The sequence below is a fragment of the Eucyclogobius newberryi genome, unplaced genomic scaffold (genome assembly GCF_026437365.1).
Source record: "Eucyclogobius newberryi isolate DKJ021-1_F unplaced genomic scaffold, fEucNew1.0.hap1 SCAF_4, whole genome shotgun sequence".
Classification (NCBI taxonomy): Eukaryota; Metazoa; Chordata; class Actinopteri; order Gobiiformes; family Gobiidae; genus Eucyclogobius; species Eucyclogobius newberryi.
In genome coordinates this window covers 15,064,577-15,091,470 of record NW_027316056.1, presented here as the reverse complement: position 1 = coordinate 15,091,470, position 26,894 = coordinate 15,064,577, and the positions used below count along the sequence as shown (strand labels likewise).

General features: G+C 41.1%; 3 protein-coding genes across 4 annotated transcripts; 2 read left to right on the top strand and 1 right to left on the bottom strand.

The window, feature by feature from the left end:
* The first annotated feature begins 736 nt into the window (after window positions 1–736).
* Window positions 737–10,809, top strand: slc43a3a (solute carrier family 43 member 3a). The gene is given in 14 exon segments (XM_072462564.1): window positions 737–751; window positions 1,875–2,061; window positions 2,336–2,509; window positions 6,337–6,383; window positions 6,492–6,568; window positions 6,925–7,017; window positions 7,811–7,950; window positions 8,069–8,172; window positions 8,257–8,400; window positions 8,483–8,536; window positions 8,539–8,589; window positions 9,146–9,332; window positions 10,382–10,505; window positions 10,574–10,809. Coding segments are annotated over 13 exon segments (1,416 nt in total). The 5' UTR covers window positions 737–751; window positions 1,875–1,954; the 3' UTR covers window positions 10,688–10,809.
* Window positions 10,135–18,260, bottom strand: LOC140377214 (uncharacterized). 2 transcript variants are annotated; one of them, XM_072462557.1, is made up of 6 exons: window positions 17,798–18,260; window positions 17,055–17,386; window positions 16,560–16,624; window positions 15,802–16,487; window positions 12,279–13,654; window positions 10,135–11,721 (listed from the first exon to the last, which is right to left on the bottom strand). In XM_072462557.1, exons 1-6 carry the CDS (start codon window positions 18,036–18,038, stop codon window positions 11,101–11,103), a joined length of 3,321 nt encoding a protein of 1,106 aa, XP_072318658.1. In that variant the 5' UTR covers window positions 18,039–18,260; the 3' UTR covers window positions 10,135–11,100. The 2 variants fall into 2 exon arrangements, with proteins under 2 accessions (XP_072318658.1, XP_072318659.1); XM_072462558.1 differs by lacking the exon at window positions 17,798–18,260 and adding an exon at window positions 16,766–16,918 and having other exon boundaries at window positions 17,055–17,233.
* Window positions 18,261–19,098: 838 nt separating this feature from the next.
* ccdc175 (coiled-coil domain containing 175) lies at window positions 19,099–21,437 on the top strand. Its single transcript, XM_072463806.1, has one exon. The coding sequence runs from the start codon at window positions 19,215–19,217 to the stop codon at window positions 21,408–21,410; it is 2,196 nt and encodes a 731-aa protein (XP_072319907.1). The 5' UTR covers window positions 19,099–19,214; the 3' UTR covers window positions 21,411–21,437.
* Window positions 21,438–26,894: the final 5,457 nt, after the last annotated feature.

The following is a 26,894-nucleotide window of genomic DNA, read 5'->3' as shown; positions in this document are numbered from 1 at the left end:
CCTAAATTGACTAATAAAGGTTATAGACTTTTTATTGTTGACGCTTGCGTGGACTTTGCCGGGAAGAATGGCCTAAATACAAATGTATTATAAACAATACTGATAATACTGGATACAATGCTTTATTGTGAGTTGGCTACTTGTACTTATAATACTTTAAATTGCATTGTATTATAATGTAGAAACAGAACAAGGGAATAAAACAGTTACGACTTTATTTATCCAACACAAAAGCAAAAGTTCTTATGTTTGTGAATTTGTTTCATTGACAATGGCAATAAACCTTTTCTGACTTCTGATTCTGAAATGTCGCACATGCACTCACCACAAGAGCTGTAATATCTTTTTAATGTATTTTTTAATTACTGTTAAATAAAACTAAAACTATGCATTCCTTTGAGTTCAGAGAATTCACTGTATTCTGAACAGTACCATAATAGGAACTCAAAATTAGATTTAGAACATGTATTTTCAGTCGAACCATTGTGTTCACTTATACCGTGAAATCGGATTAAGGCTACACTAATGTATCCTTGGTGAATTAGCCACATGCTAACCAAACGGAGGACACATGTATCTGGAGCATGGATCTATTATATTATCTGGACTGAGGACCTTGCAACACGACTAACCACGCCCACATCGGACCCAGGCTTTGTGAAACAGCCACAGACGCTCAGACGCACTGACCCACAGACCTGACATGTGCACCATCCTGGCATCTACAAGTGTTCATGGGGCGTCTTGGTGAGTAGCCCGTTATGTTAAAAGGCGCAATTTGTTACTTTTAGGACATTCTGCGTCTTCTTTTTTCTATATAACTTTAGAGATTATGCACACATGATAGTAAGAAAGGAGCAAAGGTGAAAGTAAAACGGACCTTATGTCATATGTTTTTTATTTTTATTTCCCTGACATTTTTGTTGCTTCAACTTTGCAGCCTTCAATTAAAAGAATTTGTGATCTATTAACAGCATTTGAATGTGTTTCTTTCCTCCTGCTTGCTCACTTGGCTGCGTGTCCACGTTGTGCCCTGTGCCAATGTAGATTAGGAATAATCTGGATTACACTAACGGCTGCACCGCCTGTCGTCCACGAGGGGACATAAACAACAGGGCTATAGTGACACATGGTGCAATAGCTTTTTGAATAACTACCCATAGCAACCCATCTCTGGATACTGTTGATTTGTTCAATTTAAAACTGATCCAAGACTTTCCCACACACTCTGATTTCTCATTCTGGAACATTATTGCTATTACTGAAGGGTGTTTTTTCATTATCAAGCATAGTGTATATTACAGCGCAGCAGACCCTGTACATTTCCAGATAACCTAGGCCAAAGTTACAGGGTCTATCAACCTTTACATATTTGTGAGAAGATAATAGTGTAGAAAGTGTCATAGCCATAAAAAAGGTCTTTATCATTTATTTTGATTTATAATACAACTGCTCAAAAACAGACATTATTTGCCCCGTCGCACCTCTCTCATTATTTAGTCTCTGAGTGAGTGACAGATGGATTCAACCAATCACAATGAAGCGTGAACTTTCAGAAAAAGCAGATGAATTTGTTTGCCTTGAGATAAAATTAAAACTGTGATCTGACTCCAAGAAAATTGAGATCTAAATTTTTTGCCATATTGCCCACTCCTACTTCAAATATGACACTATGATGTTTAGTTTTTGTGGTACTACTAGCCTGTCTTTGATTTAATTTAACTGGAGTTTAGTTTCAATCCCATGGCTTTTTTTAATGGCATGCCCTAATTCACCCCATTATTTGTCTCTAAAGTATACAGTAGAGAGCAAAGTTGCAATAATCACTTTACACTAGTCCTGTAAAATTCAGTTTGTCTGCTTTTTTCAAACAGTTCTTGGACCACACAAAACGTCTCCATTGCAGTGGTTAAAATCTGACCCGTTGTTATAATTTGGAGGAAACCAGGAGACCATGAAGGGGTCTAATGGAGGTACGAGGCCGAGGTACTGGCTCACTCTGGCCTCTGGGATGGTGGAGTGCCTGTGTTTCGCTGGGGTGCTCTTCGGGTGGGCAATACTGTGAAGCGAGTCCCAGCAACACCTCCAACACTTCACTAGCTCCAGGTAAAAGTCAAACATAAAAAACGTCATCGCATGAAAAATGTATAGAATTTATGCATATTTTGAAATAAATTGGGATAAAATATTGATGTTTATGTCCAAATTGAGTTCCTGATGAGGGGTAAAAACAAAAATGTGAAGTTTAGGCATATTTCCTGTCTCCAGCTCTAAATATCATAGGCTTATGAAATGTAGGGATGTGAGTACACTTAACATTATACTAAAGAATAAGTCTGTTTTTGAGGCCATTCTTCATTGTCTGTTTGTTTTTTCCAGACTGTAGTCGTCAGGATGAGCAGTTCTCTCTGGTTTTCACCATAGGATCCTTCCTCAATAACTTCATGACTTTCACAAATGGATATATTTTTGACCGTTTTGGCACCACAGTGACCAGACTGCTGGGAATGTGAGTGATGAGCTTCTTTTATTCAAACAAGTGTTAATGTTATTGTTTGAAAGTTCTAGAGATAAGAATTGGGATAAGAAGTTTATGTTTTGGATGTCTTGAAATCATCTTGCGTTTTGCATGACCCCCTTTACAAACAAAGCATTTATGTCAACATTTCAAAACAAATTAGCAATGGCTATAACCACTATGATATCATCTTACTGCTAATCTATATTTGTTGTATCTGTCCTTATCAAATAAATCATAAATAAATAAAACACACCTGAGGCATGCAACCTCTTAACCAAACACTAGTTCTTTATATATGCTGTCTGACAAAAATGTATCTTAAATGTATTTTTTGTCAATTTTAAGGATGTCAGGTTGAATAAGGTTCTAAAGGGTATATTTAATCCAATAAATTCTTGAGGAAAGCTTATCTGTAACATGGATACACACTGATAGTTACATTGTGGACACTGATAAGTGGATTTAAGGTAATCACTCACAAGCCCCAGAGGTTAGTGGGTCACAGGCCTGTATATGCATTTTATTTCTTATAGTTCTGGAAAACTCCTTTGATTCCATACAAGCAGCAGATGTGGAAAAATTGCTGAAAGATAGTTAACAATTCTTGCCAATGCCAGAGCCTGACAGGGAAAGAACTTGGTGGACATGTTCTTCTATGACAGGTTGGATTGAACTAAAATGTTGTTTTACGATAAAATCATTTTATTCCAGAATAGCACACTTTTTAGGGTTCTTATTTTAATTCCTGATTGTAATTGGTGACATCATATTAGGAAATTACCTAGTAACCACTGGGCACCTACATTTTGTTGAAATAATGTTTACAGGGTCAAAAAAGTAGTTTGGTTTGTTTAAATGATGCATAAACTTTAGATGGAATGAGTGTCCCTAGAGTGATGTCACTTTTTTACAGAATCCACATACAACTACTGGATTGGTGTAAAATTATAATTTATTTATGACGACCTGTCTGTTTTTCCCAAACCACCAGCTGGTCCTGCAGTTGTTCAGAGGAGACACATAAGTGATGGCACAGGTGCACTGTTTATGGAAATGATAAACTTTAAAAATGTCTCATGTTCTAATGTAAATGATTTGTTGAACTCTGTTACATCTAGTGTTTTGAATGTTCTGGACACCATCGCCCCTATGAAGGCTAAAATGGTTAAAAATAAGCAGAAGGCGCCGTGGAGAAATGATGATTCGGTCAGGGTACAGAAAAGGGAGTGCCGCAGGGCCGAACGGAAATGGCGCAAGTCAAAGCTCCAGGTTCAAAAATAGATTTACAAAGAAAAGCTGAACATGTACAACCTAATCTTATGTAGAACTAGGGAAAGATATTTTTCTGAAATAATTGGAAGCTGCAGTAACAACTCGCGTGTCCTGTTTGCCACAGTAAACAGATTAACAAACCCTCCAGCTCAGCTGCCGTTAGAACTCATTTCCACATCCAAGTGTAATGAGTTTGCATTATTCTTTAATGACAAAGTTCAGGGCATTAAAAATGCTATAAATCCCACAATGCAAAAAAATACCCTAAAACCACCTAGACACAGTAACTGACAAAACTGTCCATGAGATCATCACCAGTCTGAGTTCATCTACATGCTGCCTCGATGTGTTACCCACCAGACGTCTAAAGTCTGTGCTGAACAGTTTACTTGCACCGTTCACTCACATAGTTAACATGTCGCTTCAATCTGGAACATTCCCAATGTCTTTGAAAACTGCGGTCATAAAGCCTCTCCTAAAGAAGAGCAGTCTTGATGCCGCAGTACTGAGTCATTACCGGCCCATCTCTAATCTGCCATTTTGGGGCAAATTCCTTGAAAAGGTTGTTTACCAACAACTCACAGATTTCCTCTTTAATAAACAACTCATTTGATGTTTTTCAGTCAGGTTTTATACCTCATCACAGCACTGAGACTGCTCTTGTCAAGGTGACAAATGACATCCGCCTGAACACTGACACGGGCAGAGCTTCAGTCTTAATTCTGTTAGATCTGAGCTGCTTTTGACACTGTCGATCATGGGATCCTCTCACAGAGACTAGAGGACTGGGTGGGCATCACTGGCACTGCCCTAAACTGGTTAAGGTCCTATCTGGGAGACAGGAAGTACTTTGTTGAAATTGGTAACTGTGTCTCAGACCACATGACCCTGACCTGTGGAGTGCCCCAAGTGTCAGTCCTGGGTCCCCTTCTGTTCAACCTCTACATACTGCCGTTAGGTCAGTTGATACGCAGTGAAAATGTGTCCTATCACAATTATGCAGACGACACTCAGATCTATGTTTCGCTATCGGCAGGTGACTATGGACCAGTGGATTCACTCTGTCACTGCATCCAACAGATCAGTTTGTGGATGCAAAACAACTTTCTCCAGCTGAACTCAGACAAGACTGAAATAATCGTTTTTGGCCCACAGAAATAAAGAGAAAGTGTTAGCGGTCACCTCCAGAGTCTCGCTCTAAAACCTACAAATCAAGTTAGAAATCTGGGGGTAATAATGGACTCAGACTTGAACTTTAACAGCCACGTCAAATCAATAACATCAGCAGCTTTTTACCATCTAAAAAACATTGCCAAAATCAAAAATATAGTGTCTAAACCAGACTTGGAGAGACTTATCCATGCGTTTGTCTCCAGTAGATTAGACTACTGTAACGGCCTGCTCACTGGTCTCTCCAAACGAGCTGTAAAACAGCTGCAGGACATCCAGAACGCTGCTGCTCGGGTCCTGACTAGAACCAGGAAGTATGATCACATTAGTCCTGTTCTCAGGTCTCTGCACTGGCTCCCTGTGGCTCAGAGAAGAGACTTTAAAGCAGCTCTGCTTGTGTACAAGTCTCTCCATGGCCTAGCACCAAAGTACATCTTGGGTATGTTAGTGCCATATGAACCATCTCGGACTCTGAGGACCTCAGGGACCGGCCTCCTGCTGGTGCCAGAGTCAGGACTAAACATGGACCGGCCTCCTGCTGGTGCCAGAGTCAGGACTAAACATGGACCGGCCTCCTGCTGGTGCCAGAGTCAGGACTAAACATGGACCGGCCTCCTGCTGGTGCCCAGAGTCAGGACTAAACATGGACCGGCCTCCTGCTGGTGCCAGAGTCAGGACTAAACATGGACCGGCCTCTTGCTGGTGCCAGAGTCAGGACTAAACATGGGGAATCTGCGTTTCAGTTTTATGCAGCTAAAATCTGGAACAGTCTTCCTGAAGATGTGAGACAGGCTTCTACTCTGACAATGTTCAAATCTAAGCTAAAAACTGTTTTGTTTAGCTGTGCATATGACTGAAAGGATTTTCTTTGCACTCTTCTCTTTTATGACTTAAATTGTTTTTAATTAGTTAATTTTATTGTATCTGTAATTTCTTTGTGATTTTAATGCATTTTTCCTGCTGTGAAGCACTTTGGATTGCCTTGTGTATGAAATGTGCTCTACAAATAAACTTGCCTTGCCTTACAACGGGTATAAATTCACTTATTAAATTCAAAATGAGAACATCATAAAAACCTGTCATACGCACGATAACAGCCACTCTAAACTGGGACTGCTCTCTGATTTTCTCTGATTTTTTATTTTTACACGTGCACAGTTTTTCCCATCAATATCGCAACACGTATATATCTTTTTGGTCCAGTTATGGTACTGTCTTTGTGACAAAACCGCTTGTTCAGTGCATTATGTGCGCTGGAGTTCAAATTACAATTACCGTATAAATTAATTTGACGTTATTTCAGCAGTTTTTCAGCCATGATTTGTCTGATTAGGCTTTTTCACTCTAAAATAGGTGTTGTTGTTTTGATACAGATTCCTTTATACAACTGGCACCGTCCTTGTGGCCACCTCTAGTGCTGGTAAGTGTATAATGCTGTGTCAAATACATTTAAATAGTTAATCATCTATTTGACCTCAAAGTAAATGTAAGATATAAAGAAAATGGTTGTTTTCCTCTTTTCATGAAGCATTTTCAGAGATGCTTTTCCCGGCCATGGCCTGCATCGGTGTGGGAGGGATTCTACTTCTTATAACAAACATGCAGGTGAAAACTCTTTTTAGTAAAGCACAATTCCAAAGCTTGAACTAGGCCACGTGACAGTATTAAATATGACCTTGTGATTATCGTTCAATTTGGAGTGACAATTACATGTTTTTATGTTGGGAGGTGCGAGTTTAATGGTAATCCGTGTGATATTCCAGGCAAAATATCTCCATGAAGAATAGAAAAAACTTGCACTGTTCACCCTTAATGTAGATCTCAGGACAGGGAATATGAAGTGTACCAAGTTCTTGCACAAGTGTGCTTTCTAATGTCACCATTTTATATTCATTAATAGCTTCATGTCATTTTGATAGGCACTTAAGACGTGTTTGTATGATAGTTTGCTGTGCTTGTAGGTGGGTAACCTGTTTGCTGGTCATCGCTCCACTGTCATCACTTTGTACAACGGGGCCTTCGACTCCTCATCTGCTGTTTTTCTTATATTTAAGGTAACATTACACAGAGCTGACATTGCATCATGACCACTCTTTATAGACGTTACTTAAATCAGGATCCACTTTTGTAATTTGGGTTTCCACAAGACACAAGAGCAAATACAAAACATGTGATATGTTGTGTGTGATATTTTTGATCCACTAACGGGTGAAATAATGAAGGTATAATCTGTGACTAGGTTGTGGCCCAAGGTTCTGTAACTGAGCCTGAGCCTGAGCCATTCTGGTTCCACTGGTTCCCAGTGCTTCTAATTAGCTTTTAAATAGTGGGAGCGTTCCATCCACACTGAGCTACAATGCCACATAGTGGTAGGGGGTGTATATGGCGACTACAGTAGGTATGTTACAAAACCAAACTCACAATCCTTTGAATTATTATTCACAATTATTGTCTATTAAATCACCATTCTTCTAATCTGTGACAAGCCTAATTAAATCAAACCTTCTGAAAGATAAAATAAGGTTGACATAAACAGCCAGATAGAAAATAACTTGACTTTGTTGTTATATTTTTGTTTAGATCATACTGTGATTTGAGTAAGGTTTATCAATGATAGCTAGAGGTGTACTGTCATGGTACAACATACAATAAAACTTCAACAGAGCAAAACAGCAGCAACATCTAAAATAGAACAAAGTTATAATGATCCACACATTCTGGCAAAACAATGATTGCATCTCCATCTGTGATGTATCTTACAAAACCAGTTGCTGGTCTTAATATTACGTGTCCTTCATGGAAGGTGCTCATTACTAATGTGCTGTCCAATATGTTTTCCCCCCACAGATATTACATGAACAAGGAGTCTCTTTACGCTCCTCCTTTATCGCTTTGTCTCTGTGTGGCATCATTCACCTCACAAGGACATTTTTACTGATGCCCAGATCTCGTATTCCCTACCCTCTACCAGAGAAGTACAACTATGGGTAAGTCAAAAAGGCTTTTAGTATTTCAATTTCATTATGAACTACTGAATCAAGCTATAATGACGTCTAGAAATGATGTCATTATAGCTTCATCTTAACGGCATTGCATCATTTTTAGGAACTTATCTTGTGGAAAGGCAAATTCTTACAATGTGGAAAAGTTTGAAATTACAGAAGCCGTATCTATAAAGGAATATGAAGATAGCACGTCCCCACAAAAAGGTATTTGAGATTTCAACATAACGTTAACGCTTTCTGCTTTTGAATCTTGAATTTATTTATCACTCTTTTGCAATTTAATTCCAGCTCAGAGTTTCCGAAGCTGCGTTTTATCCTGGGTTTTCGTCTGGCACCTGATGTGGTTATCAGTCATGCAGCTCAGACACTATCTCTTCAGCGGAACTCTTAACCCCACAATAAGCCGACTGGCAAACGATAACCCAGATTTAGGTAACTCATAAAAATCCCCTCATCCTCTCACAAGAACTAATGACATGCAGTTGCCCTACACTTGTCTGTTGGTCCCTTTCAGTGAGTAAATACACCAATGCGTTTGCCATGACGCAGCTCTGTGGCGTGCTCTGTGCTCCTGGAACGGCCTCATCATGGACAGACACAAGGGGAAGCCTCTCGCCTCTGGTAAAACACTGAGAATATCAGAGTGCCCGATGTGTTTGTTTGGAGATTTGATTTGTCTGGTCAAACTGTTGGAACACTGGGTGACTTATGCATCTCACATGTTAACTCATTCATTACCATTGAATGTTCAATGCCGTGTTTAATAATCGTCACTGTGGCTTGTGTTTAACTCTAAAGGCCCTTTTGGCGGACTGGCAGAAACGACTGCTTTTCAGACTGCACCCCATCATCACCATTCAACCTAAAAAAAATAGAAAAATCCTCCTGATATGTAGTCCTGACTGATTGTGCTCAAGATCTGGAGATGGGTCCCCCAGTGTTGGAAAAAGGATAAAATGCAGAGAATAAATTGACAATAACTTCAAGTGTCTTATAAGACAACTTACCATTCAAGCTGCTTTTACTAGACACTTCCATGTATAAATTCTTCCCTGGCTAAACAAAGGTCAAATGGAAAACAATGACATGTACAGATATGTAATAAAAACAGTATATAATTGCTGATAAACTACAACATGGCATACTTCATTTCCCCTTCTAACTTGTGTTGTCCCAGGTGAGACTGAACAGGAGGCGGACCTGCGCTCCTCTGTACTGTCCCTGCTCCTCACGGCTCTTCAGTGTTTCTGTTTCTCGGTGTGCGCCTCGGTCCCCGTCCTCCCACTGCAGTATCTCACCTTCATTCTGCAAGTCATCAACCGCTCCTTCCTCTACGGGGGAAACGCAGCCTTCATCAGTCTGGCGTAAGTAGTCTGCATTAACCTGAGGCATCAGCCATTGTTGGAAAAATGTTCTCCTCATTTTAGAACTCTGTTGTGGGTTAATGCCACATGTCTTGGTAAGCAAGTATCGCTGCCAGTTTCCAGATTATATGCACCATGTCTAACTTCACATCTCTCTGAAACTCAGAAATAGAAGGAAATTAGTATTGTAGTTTCTTATTGTATTTTAAAACTATCGCCATCTTGAAGCTAATTTCTTTCTAGACTAGGCACAGTTCAGCTACATGTAAGTTATTAATTATTTTTAAATTGGTTATGTTGTTTCTTCCTCAAAAACATACCTGCAGTTGTGTTTTGTTCCATTCACACATTCAACACAAGTCCTGCACATTTAGGCAGTGTTCTTCTCTCAAACTGATAACACTGTTCCACTTTGTGGTTAAGTGGTAATGCAGGAAGTGCGTTTTTAAACTCCATATACTTTTGATGGAATCATTTAGATAATTTTTGCCAAGGAATTACAAACCTTTTAAATAATAAACAATCTAGGGTTATTCTAGTGTATGGTAAAGCAGTTCAATTGAGGCAACAGATAAACATCGCAAGGTGAACAGAGTATTTTCAACTCACAGGACTTAATCTTTCATAATATAGGACCTTTAAGAAACAAACTGCACCTATGGTTAGGTTGCTGAGCTAGTTAGTGTTTACTCAAATAACAAATACTTAGTACTCTACTTTGCCAAATTGACCCTAAGTTTTTTAACGCCCTGAGTCAAGGCAAAAACGTTCACACAATTAGAAAGAAATTACAGGAAAATAATGTATTTTGTATGAGTTTTTATTAATACTACAAGTTTAATTTTACTGTATATAAAAGTGGTTAAGAGCAGGTAATGGTTAAGAGCAGGACATTTTCAGTACTAGAACATTGTACACGGTTACTAAACATATAAAACATTGTATATTTAATGGTAGCTATTATAGTGGTTAAGGATAATTGTTAGCATGATTTGATCTATATATAAGTTTGCAATTGTGTTTTTAACAGCATGTTTTTTCCTCTCCAGATTTCCCGCCTGCCACTTTGGGAAGCTGTACGGGCTGATCATGTCTTTGTCCGGAGTCGTGTCCTTACTGCAGTATCCATGTTTCGCTTTGATCAAAGGGGTTTTAGGTGGAGATCCACTTTATGTGAGTGAATGACATAGAATACTATAGATATTCTGGGATATGTTACCTAATACATTTGTTATTTGCAGGTCAACATTGCTCTGACCGTCCTCACTCTACTGGCCTTCATTCACCCAATCAATATCTACATCCATTGCAGAAAGTTGGCACAAAAGAAGGCAGACCAAGCTGTTGTTTCTTAAGACGCATCGTTTTGGATTTTATTGCATTTAGAATTTAATTTAATATTTTTTTATTTTTAACTTATATTTTACATTGTGTTACAACATGTCCCTGGGCAATTTGAACATAAAATGTCTTTGTTACAATATTTTGATATTGATAAATAAAATAGGATAAAAAGAAAGCAAAGACATTTGAAATATCAAATCCAATTTTGTATTATGTGTGACTAATACAAAGTGGCCATCGATCATTGCTTGTCTGATTAATGGAATATACATTCAATCGGATAAAAATCAGAATCTACCATCTAAAAAACAGTTAAAAGAACTTTTAAATACAACATAAAGTGATATAAATCATGAGTAAAAAGATACACGATTGAGGCTATATACAGTAGAAATCTGTGTATAAAGACAAGTACAGACACAGACTAGTACAGTTTGAGTTTAGTTTTGTGTATGTTGTTGTGGTGCAAGAACAAAATTGCATCCAAATTCTCCGGGGGGATGTTGGACCTTTTCCCTCTCGAAGTTCCCGTTCCTTCTTGCAAATATCCTAGTGTCCCGTTCCCGGCCACTGCTGGAGCTGCCAGATAGGTCTTTGCCACCGCAGCCAGTAGGGGGAGCTGCATCGTTTTGCTCCTCCACCACTGCAGAGGTTCTACCCCCGGCAATGCCCCATTATCAGACTGAAACACATTTATTTCCAAATCCACAGACTCCTCCACAGATCTCTGCTGGCTCCTGTTTCCAGTGCTATACAAGTCGCCCAGTAAAAACTCCATCCCTGACAGCCCATCTTCAGGCGGAGGCTCCACCCATTCGCTGTCGTTGGGATCAATATCGCTCCCCTCAGAGTCCTCAAGATCACGGAAGTTGATTGGCAGGCAGTCTTTGAGTCGCTTGCTCCTTCGCTTGGACTCCTCCCCTGTTGAAGGGGAGGGGCTTCTTTTATGCACTTGGTGTGGTTTCTTCACGCGCTTTTTTGTTTGGTTCTCGTTCGAAATCCTGACCGCCTCGTTTTTGAGCCACTGAAATGTGTCTGTCTGTTCCTAAACATAACCAGTACAATAATGTTAACATATGATACATTACATGGATTTCAAATGCCCAGTAGATGGCATTGAACTACAACCAACTATATAAAATGTCAATTATTTTTTTCGTTTCGACTCCATGAGTCCTTCTCAATCTGATTTTTTTTTTCAACAATGGAACACTCCTGGACAAATGTGAGATTACACCGACTTTACATAAAAAGCAGAACCCATTTTGACCAATAAGAAAAAAAATCAAATAATAAACCAAAAAATAGAAAATAGACATTTAACAGTAAAAAAGCTTGAGCTTCATATGGCATTGGGTTGTCCTATGGTTAGAAGTGTCCATTTACTGTTAACTGTAAATCTTTCACTAATTTTAACAAGCAACATATCACCAAATGTAATATTGTACCCATAATATGCAACTAATTGACCTCACCCATTACATTTATTTAGTTTGAGTAATATTTAAATACTACTTTAACCCAACACATTCCTATAGTTATAATAAATCCATAAGTCAAACTAGACCAAAGCATTGGTAATCTAAAACTGTATACACTCACCTTTTCAGACATGAAGCAAAGTCCATGAAACTGTGGGTCCAACGCACAGGCCACATTCAGGACTCTGATGACAGCGGGCGTGTCGTACCAGTGGCTCAGGTTGTACCTCATCATGGTCTTGGCCTCTTTTAGGATTGGCGAATCTCCGGGACGGGTTACGAGATGGCGGCTGAGCAGGCCAGTGAGTATGGGTTTGATCAGCGACAGGCGCGGGAACTCCTCTTTGGCCAAAGTCTGACACGCGACATCTAGAGGTTTTAGGACGAGACACAAATCTTCAACAACTTTCCATTCGGTGCGTAGCGATTGGCTGTTTGCTGTTGTAGTTGAATTGTCAGATGATGATTCAGAACCGGTGTCTTCTTTTAGCTTATTTAAAATATCCCTCAGTAGGGCTTTATGTTTTAGTAACGTGTTGAGCAGTAGATAGAGCTTATTCCATGTTGGTCGGCTGTGGACCCAAATTTTCACCTCCACTTGCTCTTCGCTGGTCATACCTTGCAAAAAATGGTCAGCAAAAGTTTCACTGTTGGCTCCAGTTTGAATTGGCTCCGTAAAAAGTTCCACCAGAATGTTTTGAAATTTGCTCAGGACCTTGGAGACAGCATTCATTGAAATCAAGTCGTCGACACAGCTTTGCACCGCGGTGAAAAAGCATGGGACGGATGGTAGGCCTTCAAATGTTTGGTTTTCCACCCTGTTTTCTTGTTCCACGGGTGAAGTTGAATCATCTCTTTCCAAAAACGTCGTTGAATTGGGATGCGTGGTGCTCCCGGTTGCTTCCCCCACATTATCGCTCATCATTGGGACGGCTCTGATGTCGTTCCACCCTTCTCCCCCCAACACGGTCAAATTCGCTTGGGATATGCCCCAAACTTCTGCCATGGCACGTACTTGGGACTCCACTGCTTTCAGATTCAATCCGGATTTGGAGAGTTTTTGAGACGCCAAGGCCCGATTGTGACACGTGAAGTTTGCATCTATGTAGTGGACCCAGAGAGAGAGGTACATCTCAGTGTTGCCTTGCCACGTATGAAACCACACATCTACGCTGAAGTTGACTAAATGCGGGACGTCTTTCTTGCGCCTGTTCCGTTCGCCCTCTAAAGGAGCTCTGTAGTCTGTGGCATCTTCCTTGGTTCGGAGCATCCGTGCTATGTTAGTTTTTCCTTTTGCGTGCAAGTCATTGAGCAAGTAGTCCAGCTTGGTTTTTGAAGGCAGATCCAGTTTGTGGGGAAGAAGGGTGTTGATTAAATGTTGAAAACCTTTTCCTCGTACTAAAGAAGGGGGGTGAAGATCCATAATCAGGAAGTACAGAATGTTGTCCGTCAAATTGACAGATGTTGCTGTTGTGACTGGTAGGACAGCACGGTGAACTGTAAAACACACAAAAACAACAGTAATTTTTGGGGCTGCAGTATTTAAAAGGTGTACGGTGTAACTTTTCTAGGGGGAGGGCGGTTTTATTTGAACCGCAAGACATTTGTAGGCACTACGGTCCCTCATCTGCCTGAAGAGTGGGTCCAGTTCGCCTCAGTCGGTCCCTCTTCTGCCTGAAGAGTGGGTCCAGCTCCAGTCTCCTTGTGTCCGTCTGTCCGTCTGTGAGAGTCGGATCTCTCCTTCACTGGAACTCCTCCAGGTTTCTACGGTTTTTTCCCAAAGAGGTTTTTTTTTGTAGTTTTTCCTGGCCGAGAAGGAGAGTCTAAGGACAGAGGACCCTGGGACATCGTCCCTCGCCACCACAGACATTGTCTGACTCCATCGCCACCACAGACATTGTTGATTCATTTCTCCCTGTGGCCCTCAGAGGCAACTGTTGTTGTGATTTTGGGCCTTACAAAAATAAATTGATTTGATTTGATTTGACTAAATATTGTTGAATACCGGTATCAAAATAATAATCCCCAAAAATATTGAGATTATATTTTTTGTCAATATTGTCCATCCCTCTGTCCAAACCACTCTTTGATGCTAAAGGCTACAGCAATGAATATATATATATTTTTTTTTATTACAGTGTATTTATATAGTGCTTTTCCACCTTCAAGGCATTCACAGTGTTATAGCAATTGTATAAAACCGCTGATAACTCAGGCATGTATTTTTTCTGTGTTCAGAAGGCCTTTTGCGTTACCGGCCAGTTTCTTTCCCCGAGCTGAAGAATGATTTGAGTCCCCGAATGATTTGAAGTGGCGACGGCGGTACGGTTTATAGCGACAGGGTTTAATATAATACATCAAACCATGTCCGGCAGCCGTGGGGAGTGGCACGACTTAAGATTTATACTGCATTTTCAGCTCAAATGCGCCTTAGGATTGGCTGTGCTGCTGAAATAGTACTTCAGTGGCTTGATACAAACGACAGACTGTGTAAGTCTTGTCCCGTTGCACATCGCCGCTCACTTAAAAACCTGAAGTATTTCCAAACTTTCGGACGATGAGGCTCATCTTTTGGCTCATCTTTCGGCTCAACCTTCGCCATGTTTCTCCCGCAGGATGGACCCCAACAACCTCAAATAAGTAAGGGGGAAAAATCGACTGTGTGCTAAAAGTGTGTTTGTATGTACAACGTGAATGCCTCTGTAGCGACCTTGAGCTCCCTAATATGAAGCAAATTATAATGAGCAAATGTATTTTTATTTATGGTGTTTTATTTATGTTATATTTAAGTGGACATTGTCATACTGTGTTACTGAATATCCCTGCAGGTGACACTTAAAATCTATATGACTGGTTAGACTACACATTTCACTGAAACGTAGTGAACACAATTATATTTCAGATTGGACTAAACATTTTGGCTACTTGTCCCCAGTTTGACGATTTTTGTAAAGTTTATAATGTTACTTCCTTGGACGTATGGTAAATTGTCTGGTTTTCAAAGGCATGTCACATTTTGATGACATCAGAGAAGGATTCAGTTTTAGAACTAAGCTCTTCCTGTAATTTAAAGGTTTCATTTTTCACATTTCTTCACAAACTGCAACTTAACAGAGGTAAATATATGAAAAAATATTCATCACAGGTTCTATACTATCAAACAAAGTAATAATTATAAAAGCAGGAGAACTTGTCATATAGACTTTAAATAAGCGGGATCTACGTTCGCTTGAGTGGAGAGTGAGAGAAAAGTCTCACCGTTAAAATATGCTATAAAGTAAATTGATTTGTGTAAAATGCCCTATGTTCATGTGACCAACAAGTTAACAATGCACCAATTCCTGACGGCCTGAAAACAACTTTTTAGTCTGTGTAGAACTTATTTTCTCACAAGGTCGGCAGCCCTATGTTAACTAATACAACTGGAAGGATTACGACAGATGGCGGCGCCCAGACGGGCTTCCAGAATAAAGTGAAATAAGGTGTAAACATACCCTAGCCAACAGTAGAAAATCTATCAATAGCTGCTACAGTGCATGAGTATTTGTTTGTTTTAAAAATGATTCTGCATTCAACACATCATACTAATCTTGTATCATGGACAAATCCTAATCTGACTCTTGAGGTAAGAAACATGTCCGTACCTGAACTTAGCCGCAGACTGCCTGTACTGGTGCTCTCTCGTGGTTTGATATTATGTTTGATCATCATGTGACTCCTTATTTCATGGACTCCTCCGCTGCCACAGCCAACGAGATCACCACAGAGTTTACATATGGCTGTCGTTCTGTCCAGTGGGCGCCCCGTGTGGTCGGGCTCAAACCCAAAGAAGTACCATAAGCTACCGTCACCAGAGGTGGGTGGGTGGGGATGATCAGGGCTGGCCACTAGTCTTTCTGTACCAGGCAAAAAGTGGTACTTGTTTTCGTAAGGATGTGGAATGGGGCAGAACCCAAGAGAGGATGATGGTACTGCAGGGGAGCTATGGTCAATACTTCCACCAGTATTGATGCTCGTCACTTCACTGATTATTGGCATTGGACTTTGAGATTGGCTGTGATCAGACCAATGAGAGGAGCTGGTGGGTTCGGGGAGTGTAGAGAACTGGATGTCCTGTAGGGGGCGCAAGAAGGACTCCTTGTCTCCAACTTGACACTTCATATTCTCGCCTGTGTGTTCAAGACCCAGCAGAGAGGCGTAATCTCTACCAACCCACACTTTGAGCTCATCCCCTTCTGAGACTGGCTGGGACACTTTATAATAGATTTTACGGTAAAACTGGAAGACTGTAAGATTTTGTTCATCCTCAAAGCTGGTGAATGTTACAAACCTGCAAAATAAGAAAAGTAAGAAGTAATCAAACATAATAAAGCAAATATGATGCTGTAAATGACAATCCCACCTCATCCAGTTGGATTTGTTTGGATCTGAGCCATCTACGTAAGTGAAAGAAGATTCATCCCTGATCTAGAAATGGGAGCAAAAACAATGTGTTCATTATAATGATTACTGGGTCTTGGATTAGCTATGGAAGGTGCGGCAATACATTATCACAATTTTCACAGAGCCTGGCTCACAATTCAGATTCCCATATCTTAGTAGCTTTACCTTATTTTAAGAGATAATTTAATCTTCTTCTGCTAGTTCACACAGTGATTGGTTAAATCTGCCTGTCACTCATTCAAAGTATGATGAAAGTTGGCCAATTGGAGAAATGGTCGGGGAAAAGTAGACAGCATGCATCTGTGTTTGAGCATAGAGCTGCATTCAAAGAAAAGGGTTGAATCATAAATAAGAAGATCTCCAAATTTGCAGCAGATCATCACAGGGTCAAATCACAAAATGTTATATTGGAATATTGCCTACCCCTTTATTGGTTATTATATTATATACTTACAGCCCATGCATATGTGAGATTGTCAGGAACATGCCCTTTGCTCATTTCCCCCACATACGGTCCAAACATTGTTCCAAGTTGTAGCTGGCACCTGGCGTACACCTTCTTGTCTCTGGTGTAGCTTTCAGACGAGGGGCTGGACATGTGAGGTCTCGAGTATTCAGAGAGGCACAGGCAGGACGGCAGGGACAGAACAGCGCGAGGCGGTCCACCGTGGATCCAGGGGTCTCCAGGCGGCAGCACGGCGTCTGGCACATAATTCTGACTTGTATCGGCCTGTGCACTTAAAGACTGAAGTTCGTGGATCAGCTCATCGTGGCTTTGGTCAAGACCTAAAAAAGAATAATAAAAAAAAGTAATAATTATGCTTTATATCAAGTGATTGACATAATGGATCTTACAACTCAAGCCTTTTACAGGAATAATATTGTCACTATTTCTTTATAACCTTTTTTTCTCCCCTATTTCATACAAATACATTTCAAGGGTAAAAAACCTCTTTGCTTTGAGCATGTAATTCTGACTATCTTCTATTGATCCTTTATTATTGATCCAACTCTGCACCCACTGCCTCCATCTTTGTTCCCATTAAATTGCATTACTGAGGCAGCCAATCAGTTGTGTATAAAACAAAATTGGGCACAGACTAACAAGGCTATGGTTGATTTGGGATCCTGTGCATGTTGCCTAATAAATAATTGAAGAGCATGTTGACAAAAGCTTTGAGATATTCATTGAAATACCCTGTGTCTCCGGTCCAATTCCCAGCGAGGCAGAGAAAGGTGTATTGGCGACTTCTGCACGATGGCGACGTTTCAGATGACTTCTCAGGTTAGTTGTGTTTCCCCCTTTTGCGAGCACAATCTTGCGACATAAACGACAAATGACTTCGTCTGATCTGAGAGGAAACCCGTTTTCGTCTGCCCTGAAGCCGAAGTACATCCACACGACGGATTTGCTCCTCGGTTTTCCAATTAGGTCCATCTTTCTGTTTTTGTCGCGAAACTCAAAGCTATGGCTATGCAGAACATGTACATGAACAAGGCTGCAGACTCGCTCTGTCGGGAGCAGAGAGCCCTCGACAGATTGAAAAACGACGATTTTCTTGTTCAATTAGAGTTTAATCCTCACTATGGCCCGTTTAGATGAATTTCATCTACGTTATTGATTGTTAGATTGATTTTGCAACGCATTTCTGTGGGGGCATTGTCGTCATTACACTGCGACCTGATGGTTGCCAGGTTCTAATAATTAAAGTAATTGAATGGAGATTACAGTATAATAAAACGCTGTTTATACGACGGTATTTTCGGACCTTTTCTTGATTACAACATACAGTCAATAGTTACAACACGTTTATAACATGTTGTTGGCTTGTGTAGCTGTACATATGATGTGAGTCAGTTGATGGCCCCGTGGACCCCGGTGGAGGATGTGTCACTACTGTCTGGTGCCTTCCAGATAGATACATTATTATTTCTTAGCAACACACCCATGCGGGCCGACCAGATTTTCTGAGATTTATCCTAGAAGGTTTGGAAAATGGTCATTGAACCCATAAAAGTATGCATATGATATAATGTATGTACTATAGTATCTTGCCGAAACATGTCTATTTTTGCATGCCAATTTAGTCCTCTTTACCCATAACTGTCCAGTTTTGCGGTTATATTGTACTATCTGGCAACCCGGACAACCTTCAGCTCTTGACGCTGCCGCAGCTCGTTTCATGCCTCGTGTTTATGGAGCTCAACTGTATCGGCCCAGCTCAAGCCCTACGACCCCCAAGGGTGAAGACAACCGCGAACAGTCCACAATTCTGGTGGGGAATGTTAAAACTGTTTGCTTTAAAACGTTTTTAACCGTTTCAGAAATGCGTTTTGTAATCTGTTAAGTAACTTGGACACAATGATAGCGTAGGTTTTTGTCGGTTTACAGTTTGTCTTCATGTATGTTCTCATTTCAGCTATACTTTTTTTTTAATTTATGCCTAAATTCACACATATTATATTGCTTTATACATTGTTGCCCTGCGACTTTCCGTAGAACATAACGTGGATGTTGTTGCCATGGTGACAGAACTCCCAAAGTTTACGTTAGCCTGTATGCTACTTTTTGAGCGTTAAAAGTGGCACACTTTGCCCTCGATGCGCGGCACAGATGGCGTCGCGCCTCGTCCCCGACTTCCCCGCGGTGTCGGTCGCGTTGGAGCACGTCCAGGAGCTCGACAAGGAGCTCGCGTTTTCCCCGGACGCCAGCGCTCACCTGGCCGAGATAACGCGCGCCGTCACGGGCCTGGAGGCGGAGAGACACGCGGCCCACGAACACTTGGAGGTGGCCACGATAGAGAACGGCAAGCTCCGGCATGAGATGAACAACACCAGGGACCACATGAGCCAGGTTATTGTGACGGATGTGGCCGCAGCGAGGGCGTCCAACGCGGAGGAGATCGAGCAACTGCGTCAAGACCTCCACAACGTGACCGAGATACAAGAAACCACTGTGAAGAAACACGAAATGGTCAAATCTGAAAGTGAATCGCTGTCTGTGGAAGGAGAGACCGTTAGAGCCCAACACGACAAGGTCATTGCGGCTTTGAACGGTGAAATAATGCAAAAGTACACGTTGCAATCACAGCTGGATACGACAAGAGAAAACGTAGAAGATCTCAAAGCGTCCATAGCGTCGAGCGAGCGCAATACTTTGACATTACAGCGAGATTTGGCTGTGGAGAGAGAGGCTTTTGTCCATTTCAGAGACGACCTATCGAAGGAGTTTGAGGAGAATGAGGAGAGGATTGAACGCCAGAAACGAGCGATATTAAGGAGCAGAAGAGAGCTGGAGCTGCTCAATGAAAGCACAAGAGCTGGCAGTGATGGCCTGGATGAGCTACGATTTCAAACCATACAACTGGAGAGCAGCGTACAACGATTGCAAGCGTCCAAGAGTCAATGTGAGAAGTTTGTTGAAACTGAAAAAGAAAAATACCAAAAACTTGCAGCCCAAAAGGAAGCTCTTGAAAAACAACTGGATGAGATGATCAAAGCGTTCAGTACAGCTTTAGCAGCTTTAAGAGAGAAGCTTGCTACTATTGAAGAACAAATGGTGGGTGCAAGAGCAACCAAGTCTTATTTACAAGACGCCTTTGCTAAAGTTTATGAAGTATTCAAAGTTCACGACGAGGAGGAGACAGAATTGAGGACAGAGTATGACTATGTGTCGGATTTAATGGAAAAATCCAGGAAGCAGCTGCAACAACGCGTCGCCTCCATAGTTCGACATGAGAAGGAGATGAACGAGATGGAAAGACAAACTGAAGAACTTAAAGAAACTGGTTTGATGAACAAGAGAGTGTTTGAGAGGGCTCAAGAGGAGCTGTGTGACAATATTAACATGCAAACACAGACCACATACAGTTTGGAAGATGAGAAAAAGCAGTTGCAGAAGAATTTAAAGGAGATGAATGCAACACAGGAAGAATACGTTAAGAAAATGACTGCTAATATCAAGGCGATTTGGAGAAAAGTGAAGGATCTGCGAACCGAAGAGGCTACGCTGAAGCAAAAACAGCCGTTGGCCCCACATGAAATTAAACAATATATAGAGAAGACTAAGGCAGAATATGTACTAATTGAGTCACTTTGTCGCGACAAAATCACGCAATGCACTACTGAAATTGAAATTGTGATGAAAAAGTGTGAAGATAAGCAAAAAGAACTGACGGAAAAAGAGCAGATTTTGGAAGACGTTGAAGCTGAGTGGAAAGAAGAAGAATCTAGGTTTGAGCAGCTGAAACAACAGGAAGCGGACTTTAAGAAGAAAAGGTGTGATTTGGGGGAGTCCATTGAGATGCTGAGGGATGAAACCGCCAAACTGCTTGAACCTATAGATGAGAAGAAAGCTGAACTTGAGAGTATTCGTGCAGAACATATGAATCAGCTCAGACAACGGGTGACGGAGATGAAGTCTGTGGAAATGTGCATTTACCACAGGAGCATCAAACTCAATAAAGTGCAAGTGGAGAACAGCCGGCTTCACCTGCGCATCAGGCAAATGACAGAAGACACGAACAACGCGAAAGAAGACGAGGGCAGATACAAAGAGCAGACTGAGCGGCTTCAGAAGGAGAGTAAGCTGTTGTTTAGAAGTCTTTGGCAAGTATGGAGCGAGGAGCTGGTGTTGACCCAGGAGAGGCACCGTGTAGACGAAGCGCTGGCGGTGCCGATGGACGCGCTGCAGAGTCACCTCAGGACCAGAGGGCGACAGTTGGGCCACATTCAGGCTCTGCTGCACAAACAGATGCTGGACTTCAGCAGGAGACTGGGAGACAAGATCACTGTGGAGCCCCAGTCTTAAATACAGTACAATAAAATGCTACCAATCAGAGAGTTAAGAGCTGTGTGTTTATAAAAGCTGAAATAAATGATTTTGGATGTAATTTGCTTTATTAATGTCCAACAACTAACATACTTGCCTGAAATGCTGGTTAGTTACATTGTCAATTCTCTACAGCCCAAATATTTTCCTATTACAAAAAAAACAACTAAAAATTCCCCACTGCAAAGAGTCCAAAAAATGCAGTGCCATCTGTCTGTTTTTGAACGATTTCCTGCTAAACTGTATTCATTAACAGTTTCTTAATTGCTTTTTAGACCTTACAAAATGTGTGTACACCGAGTAGACTCGCCTCTCCAAAGATCGGACCTGTAACTTGGACCTGTGCTGTTTCCATAGAGGTAGATGAGCTTAATGCCATACTGTGAAACATTCCAGGTAACGCAATAACATAACAAGCGGACCGTCGATCAGAAAAGTTACATAGTGCACCTTTTAAAATTGTTATTCACAGAAGGTGAATGCATTTTAATGAAAAGACTACGTCCTGCACAAATGACTGTTATGGCCACTATTCTGTTCATGAGTAGTGGAGTAACTCTCAGTAAAAGGCTTGGTTTATTTTTAGTTACCCGTAGTCCTGGGTGATAGTGTTGATTTAGTTTTGTATCACTGATGCGCTCTCATGTGTCACCAGCAGATGGCGGTAGAACACTGTTCCTGTGACCTTGACCCGCAGTGAAGGGTCACAGCAAAAGCAGCTGCTGTCCCTCTGTCCAAACCACAGAAGAAGCACTGGTCCTGTCCTGTTCTTCGCTCTATCAGCACTAACACACAGGAAGCTGAGACAGAAGGACAACTCAGGACAAACAGTGACTGAATGAGGTAAGCCACTTAACACTGTATCGTTTAACCAAAGGCTTGCTTTTTGCTTTAATTAAAGTTCAGTGTGTGATCAGATTATATGTTCATTAGTCGACATATTTGTGGATAACGCATTAGCTGGTTAGAGTACTCAAATTACTTGTTTAGAGACACGAGGAATGTAATGCGTTAGTTTTGTGCACCCATGTAATCTAATACTAGTTACTTTTTCAAATCTGAAACGCTTTAGTTTTGGTTAGGTCATCATCTCTTTGGCCTCTCATCTCCTCACTGCAGTTCCAGAGCCAGGTTTGTGTCCCAGCTGCAGAGTCGAGCGAGAGCACTTGTTTCCACGTGTTGTGAACATGCGCATTGTGCCACTAGTGACTCTTGTCCTCCCGCCAAAGAGAAAGAAACTTCCAGATACACGTTTTGAAAAACTCCTTCTCCATTATAACCACTATTTTGCAGCTGAGGAGTAAGTGTAGGATAACAGCGATGTGGTGAGTTTGATTTGAATAAATTACAGTTTAAAACAAGCGTGTTCTGTTGTTGTGCGTTGCTGCTCTTGATGTTGATGATGTTTTTCATTGCTCGAGGACAGGCCTACACGAGCTTATTGTGTTATGGTAATCTATCAACATAAAATATATATATAAACCTCAGTCGAACGCATTTACTTTGATATTTTAATGATTATGTTACTGTGTTCAGCAGCAATGCAAAGGGATTGTCGGCAAACGATATAGGTTATATAATGATTATTTTAACGCAAGAGTACCCTAACGCGTTACTTTTATAACAAAGTAGCGCAGTGATGTCACAAGTCGGCTTTCCAGGGCAGTAACGAGGTAACTTAATGAGTAACTTTTAAAATGAACCCTACCCAACATTGTTAGTCAATAATAAATTACTTTTGCAATCCCAGTCACACACCTTTTTACAACTCACAAGTGCAAATTACAGATTAGACTACACATTTCACCAAAATGTAGTGAACCTGATTATATTTAAAATTTTACCTTTTCACATTTTGCCTATTATTCCCCAGTTTGACCATTTTTGTCAAGTTTATATTGTTACTTCCTGGTTGGACATGGGCAGCAATCATAGTAGAGATAATTCCACAAATGTTTCCTAGCAACCATACAGAAAACAAACGCCAAAATCTATATAAATTACACTGACAATAAATATTACCTGACGACGCCTCTATTTAGTCGAATTAATGTTTAAACTGTTGTAAAGTTGCGTGCAAATTGTTTCTGCTTTTTGATGACATCACAGAGGGATTCCGTATTAGAATTCAGCAATACTTCCCGTAAACTGCAACTTCAGACTATGAGGCAAGGCAAGTTTATTTGTAGAGCACATTTCATACACAAGGCAATTCAAAGTGCTTCACACAGCAGGAAAAATGCATTCAAATCACAAAGAAATTACAGAAATACAATAAAATTAACTAAATTAAAAATTATCAATCCAACTGATTTTCTAAACTAATAAAATCACAAACAAAAGAGAAGAGTGCAACGATAAAAATTAACTACAATAAAATTAACTAAATTAAAAATTATCAATCCAACTGATTTTCTAAACTAATAAAATCACAAACAAAAGAGAAGAGTGCAAAGAAAAAATCCCTTCAGTCATATGCGCAGCTAAACAAAACTGTTTTTAGCTTAGATTTGAACATTGTCAGAGTAGAAGCCTGTCTCACATCTTCAGGAAGACTGTTCCAGATTTTAGCTGCATAAAACTGAAACGCAGATTCCCCATGTTTTGTCCTGACTCTGGGCACCAGCAGGAGGCCGGTCCCTGAGGTCCTCAGAGTCCGAGATGGTTCATATGGCACTAACATATCCAAGATGTACTTTGGTGCTAGGCCATGGAGAGACTTGTACACAAGCAGAGCTGCTTTAAAGTCTATTCTCTGAGCCACAGGAGCCAGTGCAGAGACCTGAGAACAGGACTAATGTGATCATACTTCCTGGTTCTAGTCAGGACCCGAGCAGCAGCGTTCTGGATGTACTGCAGCTGTTTTACAGCTCGTTTGGAGAGGCCAGTGAGCAGGCCGTTACAGTAGTCTAATCTACTGGAGACAAACGCGTGGATAAGTCTCTCTAAATCTGGTTTTGACACTATATTTTTGATTTTGGCAATGTTTTTTAGATGGTAAAAAGCTGCTGATGTTATTGATTTGACGTGGCTATTAAAGTTCAAGTCTGAGTCCATTATTACCCCCAGATTTCTAATTTGGTTTGTAGGTTTTAGAGCGAGACTCTGGAGGTGACCGCTAACACTTTCTCTTTGTTTCTGTGGGCCAAAAACGATTATTTCAGTCTTGTCTGAGTTCAGCTGGAGAAAGTTGTTTTGCATCCACAAACTGATCTGTTGGATGCAGTGACAGAGTGAATCTACTGGTCCATAGTCACCTGCCGATAGTGAAACATAGATCTTAGTGTCGTCTGCATAATTGTGATAGGACACATTTTCACTGGGTATCAACTGACCTAACGGCAGCATGTAGAGGTTGAACAGAAGGGGACCCAGGACTGACCCTTGGGGCCCTCCACATTGTGGGATTTATAGCATTTTTAATGCCCTGAACTTTGTCATTAAAGAATAATGCAAACTCATTACACTTGGATGTGGAAATGAGTTCAAACGGCAGCTGAGCTGGAGGGTTTGTTAATCTGTTTACTGTGGCAAACAGGACACGCGAGTTGTTACTGCAGCTTCCAATTATTTCAGAAAAATATCTTTCCCTAGTTCTACATAAGATTAGGTTGTACATGTTCAGCTTTTCTTTGTAAATCTCTTTTTGAACCTGGAGCTTTGACTTGCGCCATTTCCGTTCGGCCCTGCGGCACTCCCTTTTCTGTACCCTGACCGAATCATCATTTCTCCACGGCGCCTTCTGCTTATTTTTAACCATTTTAGCCTTTATAGGGGCGATGGTGTCCAGAACATTCAAAACACTAGATGTAACAGAGTTCAACAAATCATTTACATTAGAACATGAGACATTTTCAAAGTTTATCATTTCCATAAACAGTGCACCTGTGCCATCACTTATGTGTCTCCTGCAGTGAACAACTGCAGGACCAACCGGAGGTTTGGGAGAAACAGACAGGTCAAAGAAGACACAGAAATGATCAGACAGAGCAACATCGATCACATTAACATTTGAAATATTTACCCCCTTTGTAATTATGAGATCTAGAGTGTCTCCTTTGCTGTGGGTGGGGCCTCTCACATGCTGAGTAAGACTGAAGGTTTCAAGGACAGCATCAAGCTCTTTAGCGTTTCTGTCACAAATATTATCAACATGCACATTGAAATCACCTGTAATGACCAAACCATCAAAGTCTGTGCATATGACTGAAAGCATCTCAGTAAAATCATCAATAAAACTTTGGCAGTGCTGGGGAGGCTTGTATAAAACAATGAAGAGAATGGATGGAGACCGTTTTAGCTCCATTTTAAAGGATACATACTCAAATGATGAAAACACCCCAAAAGACAACCTGCGGGTAATTATTTCATCTCTAAAGACAGCACAGACTCCACCCCCTTTTTTGTTTTCTCGTGTTTCAGATTCAAACTTAAAGTTGGGTGGAGCAGATTCTATCAGAACTACATTTCCTGTGTTTTTGTCAAGCCATGTTTCAGTTAAAAACATAAAATCAAGATTATAAGAAGAAATAAAATTATTAATTAAGAGAGATTTGTTACATAAGGATCTGACATTTAGCACAGCAAGTTTCAGACTAGTTTCAGTGAGACTGGGCTTTATCTTTTCACAGGGAATATGAATCACATTTCTCAGATTGGGCCTGACTCGCATTTTGTTTTTCCATCTGTGTGACGATGTGGCTACAGAAATAGCACTAGGGGGGGCTCTTTTTACATAGGGCCCCGGGTTGGTTTGATTTTTAATGTGACAATAAGTCCCGGCAACGCTGAGACCCAGTGCATCCTAGCTATGGGAGATACCAGGTGAAAGGCGAGGTTGGATGGGTGGTGGGGCTTTTGTAGCCAAGGAGAGTTTGGGACCAGGTGAGAGGCGAGGGGGGATGGGTGGTGGGGCTTTTGTTGGTGTAGTCGGCATAGCCCTTGCTATATTGGGCGTGAGTGGAGCCATCTTAATGCCTGATTTGATCAGACTTTCAAAATGGCTGGGAAGGCCCATGGGTGAGAGTGGAGATGAGAAGGAGAATGATGAATCTTTAGTGGGAGTAGATGTTGCAGGGGGAACCCAGGGCTGGTGTGAAGGCAGGGGCGATGACAGGGATGTTGTTGGGCTTGTCACAGATGGGTCCAAGGCCTTTGAAGATTGTTCCTTTGCTGGAGGCGGTGGAGGTGAATGTGGAGCAGCTGGAGCTGAATCCTTTGCTGGTGGTGGTGGAGCAGCTGCTGATGAATCCTTTGGTGGAGGCTGAGGTTGTGGTGCTTTTGATGTTGAAACATTGGCTCGGTCTCTGGCTGATGGAGCAGGAATTCTTCTCTCATTCCTCTCTTCTCTAACTATCTGCTCAGGACCCTGTCCAGGCCCAGTCCAATGCCTCAGAGCGTGGAGCAGGTTCTCTGTCAGCACCCTCACTCCACCTCTACATAGGTGGGGGCCATTTCTCTTAA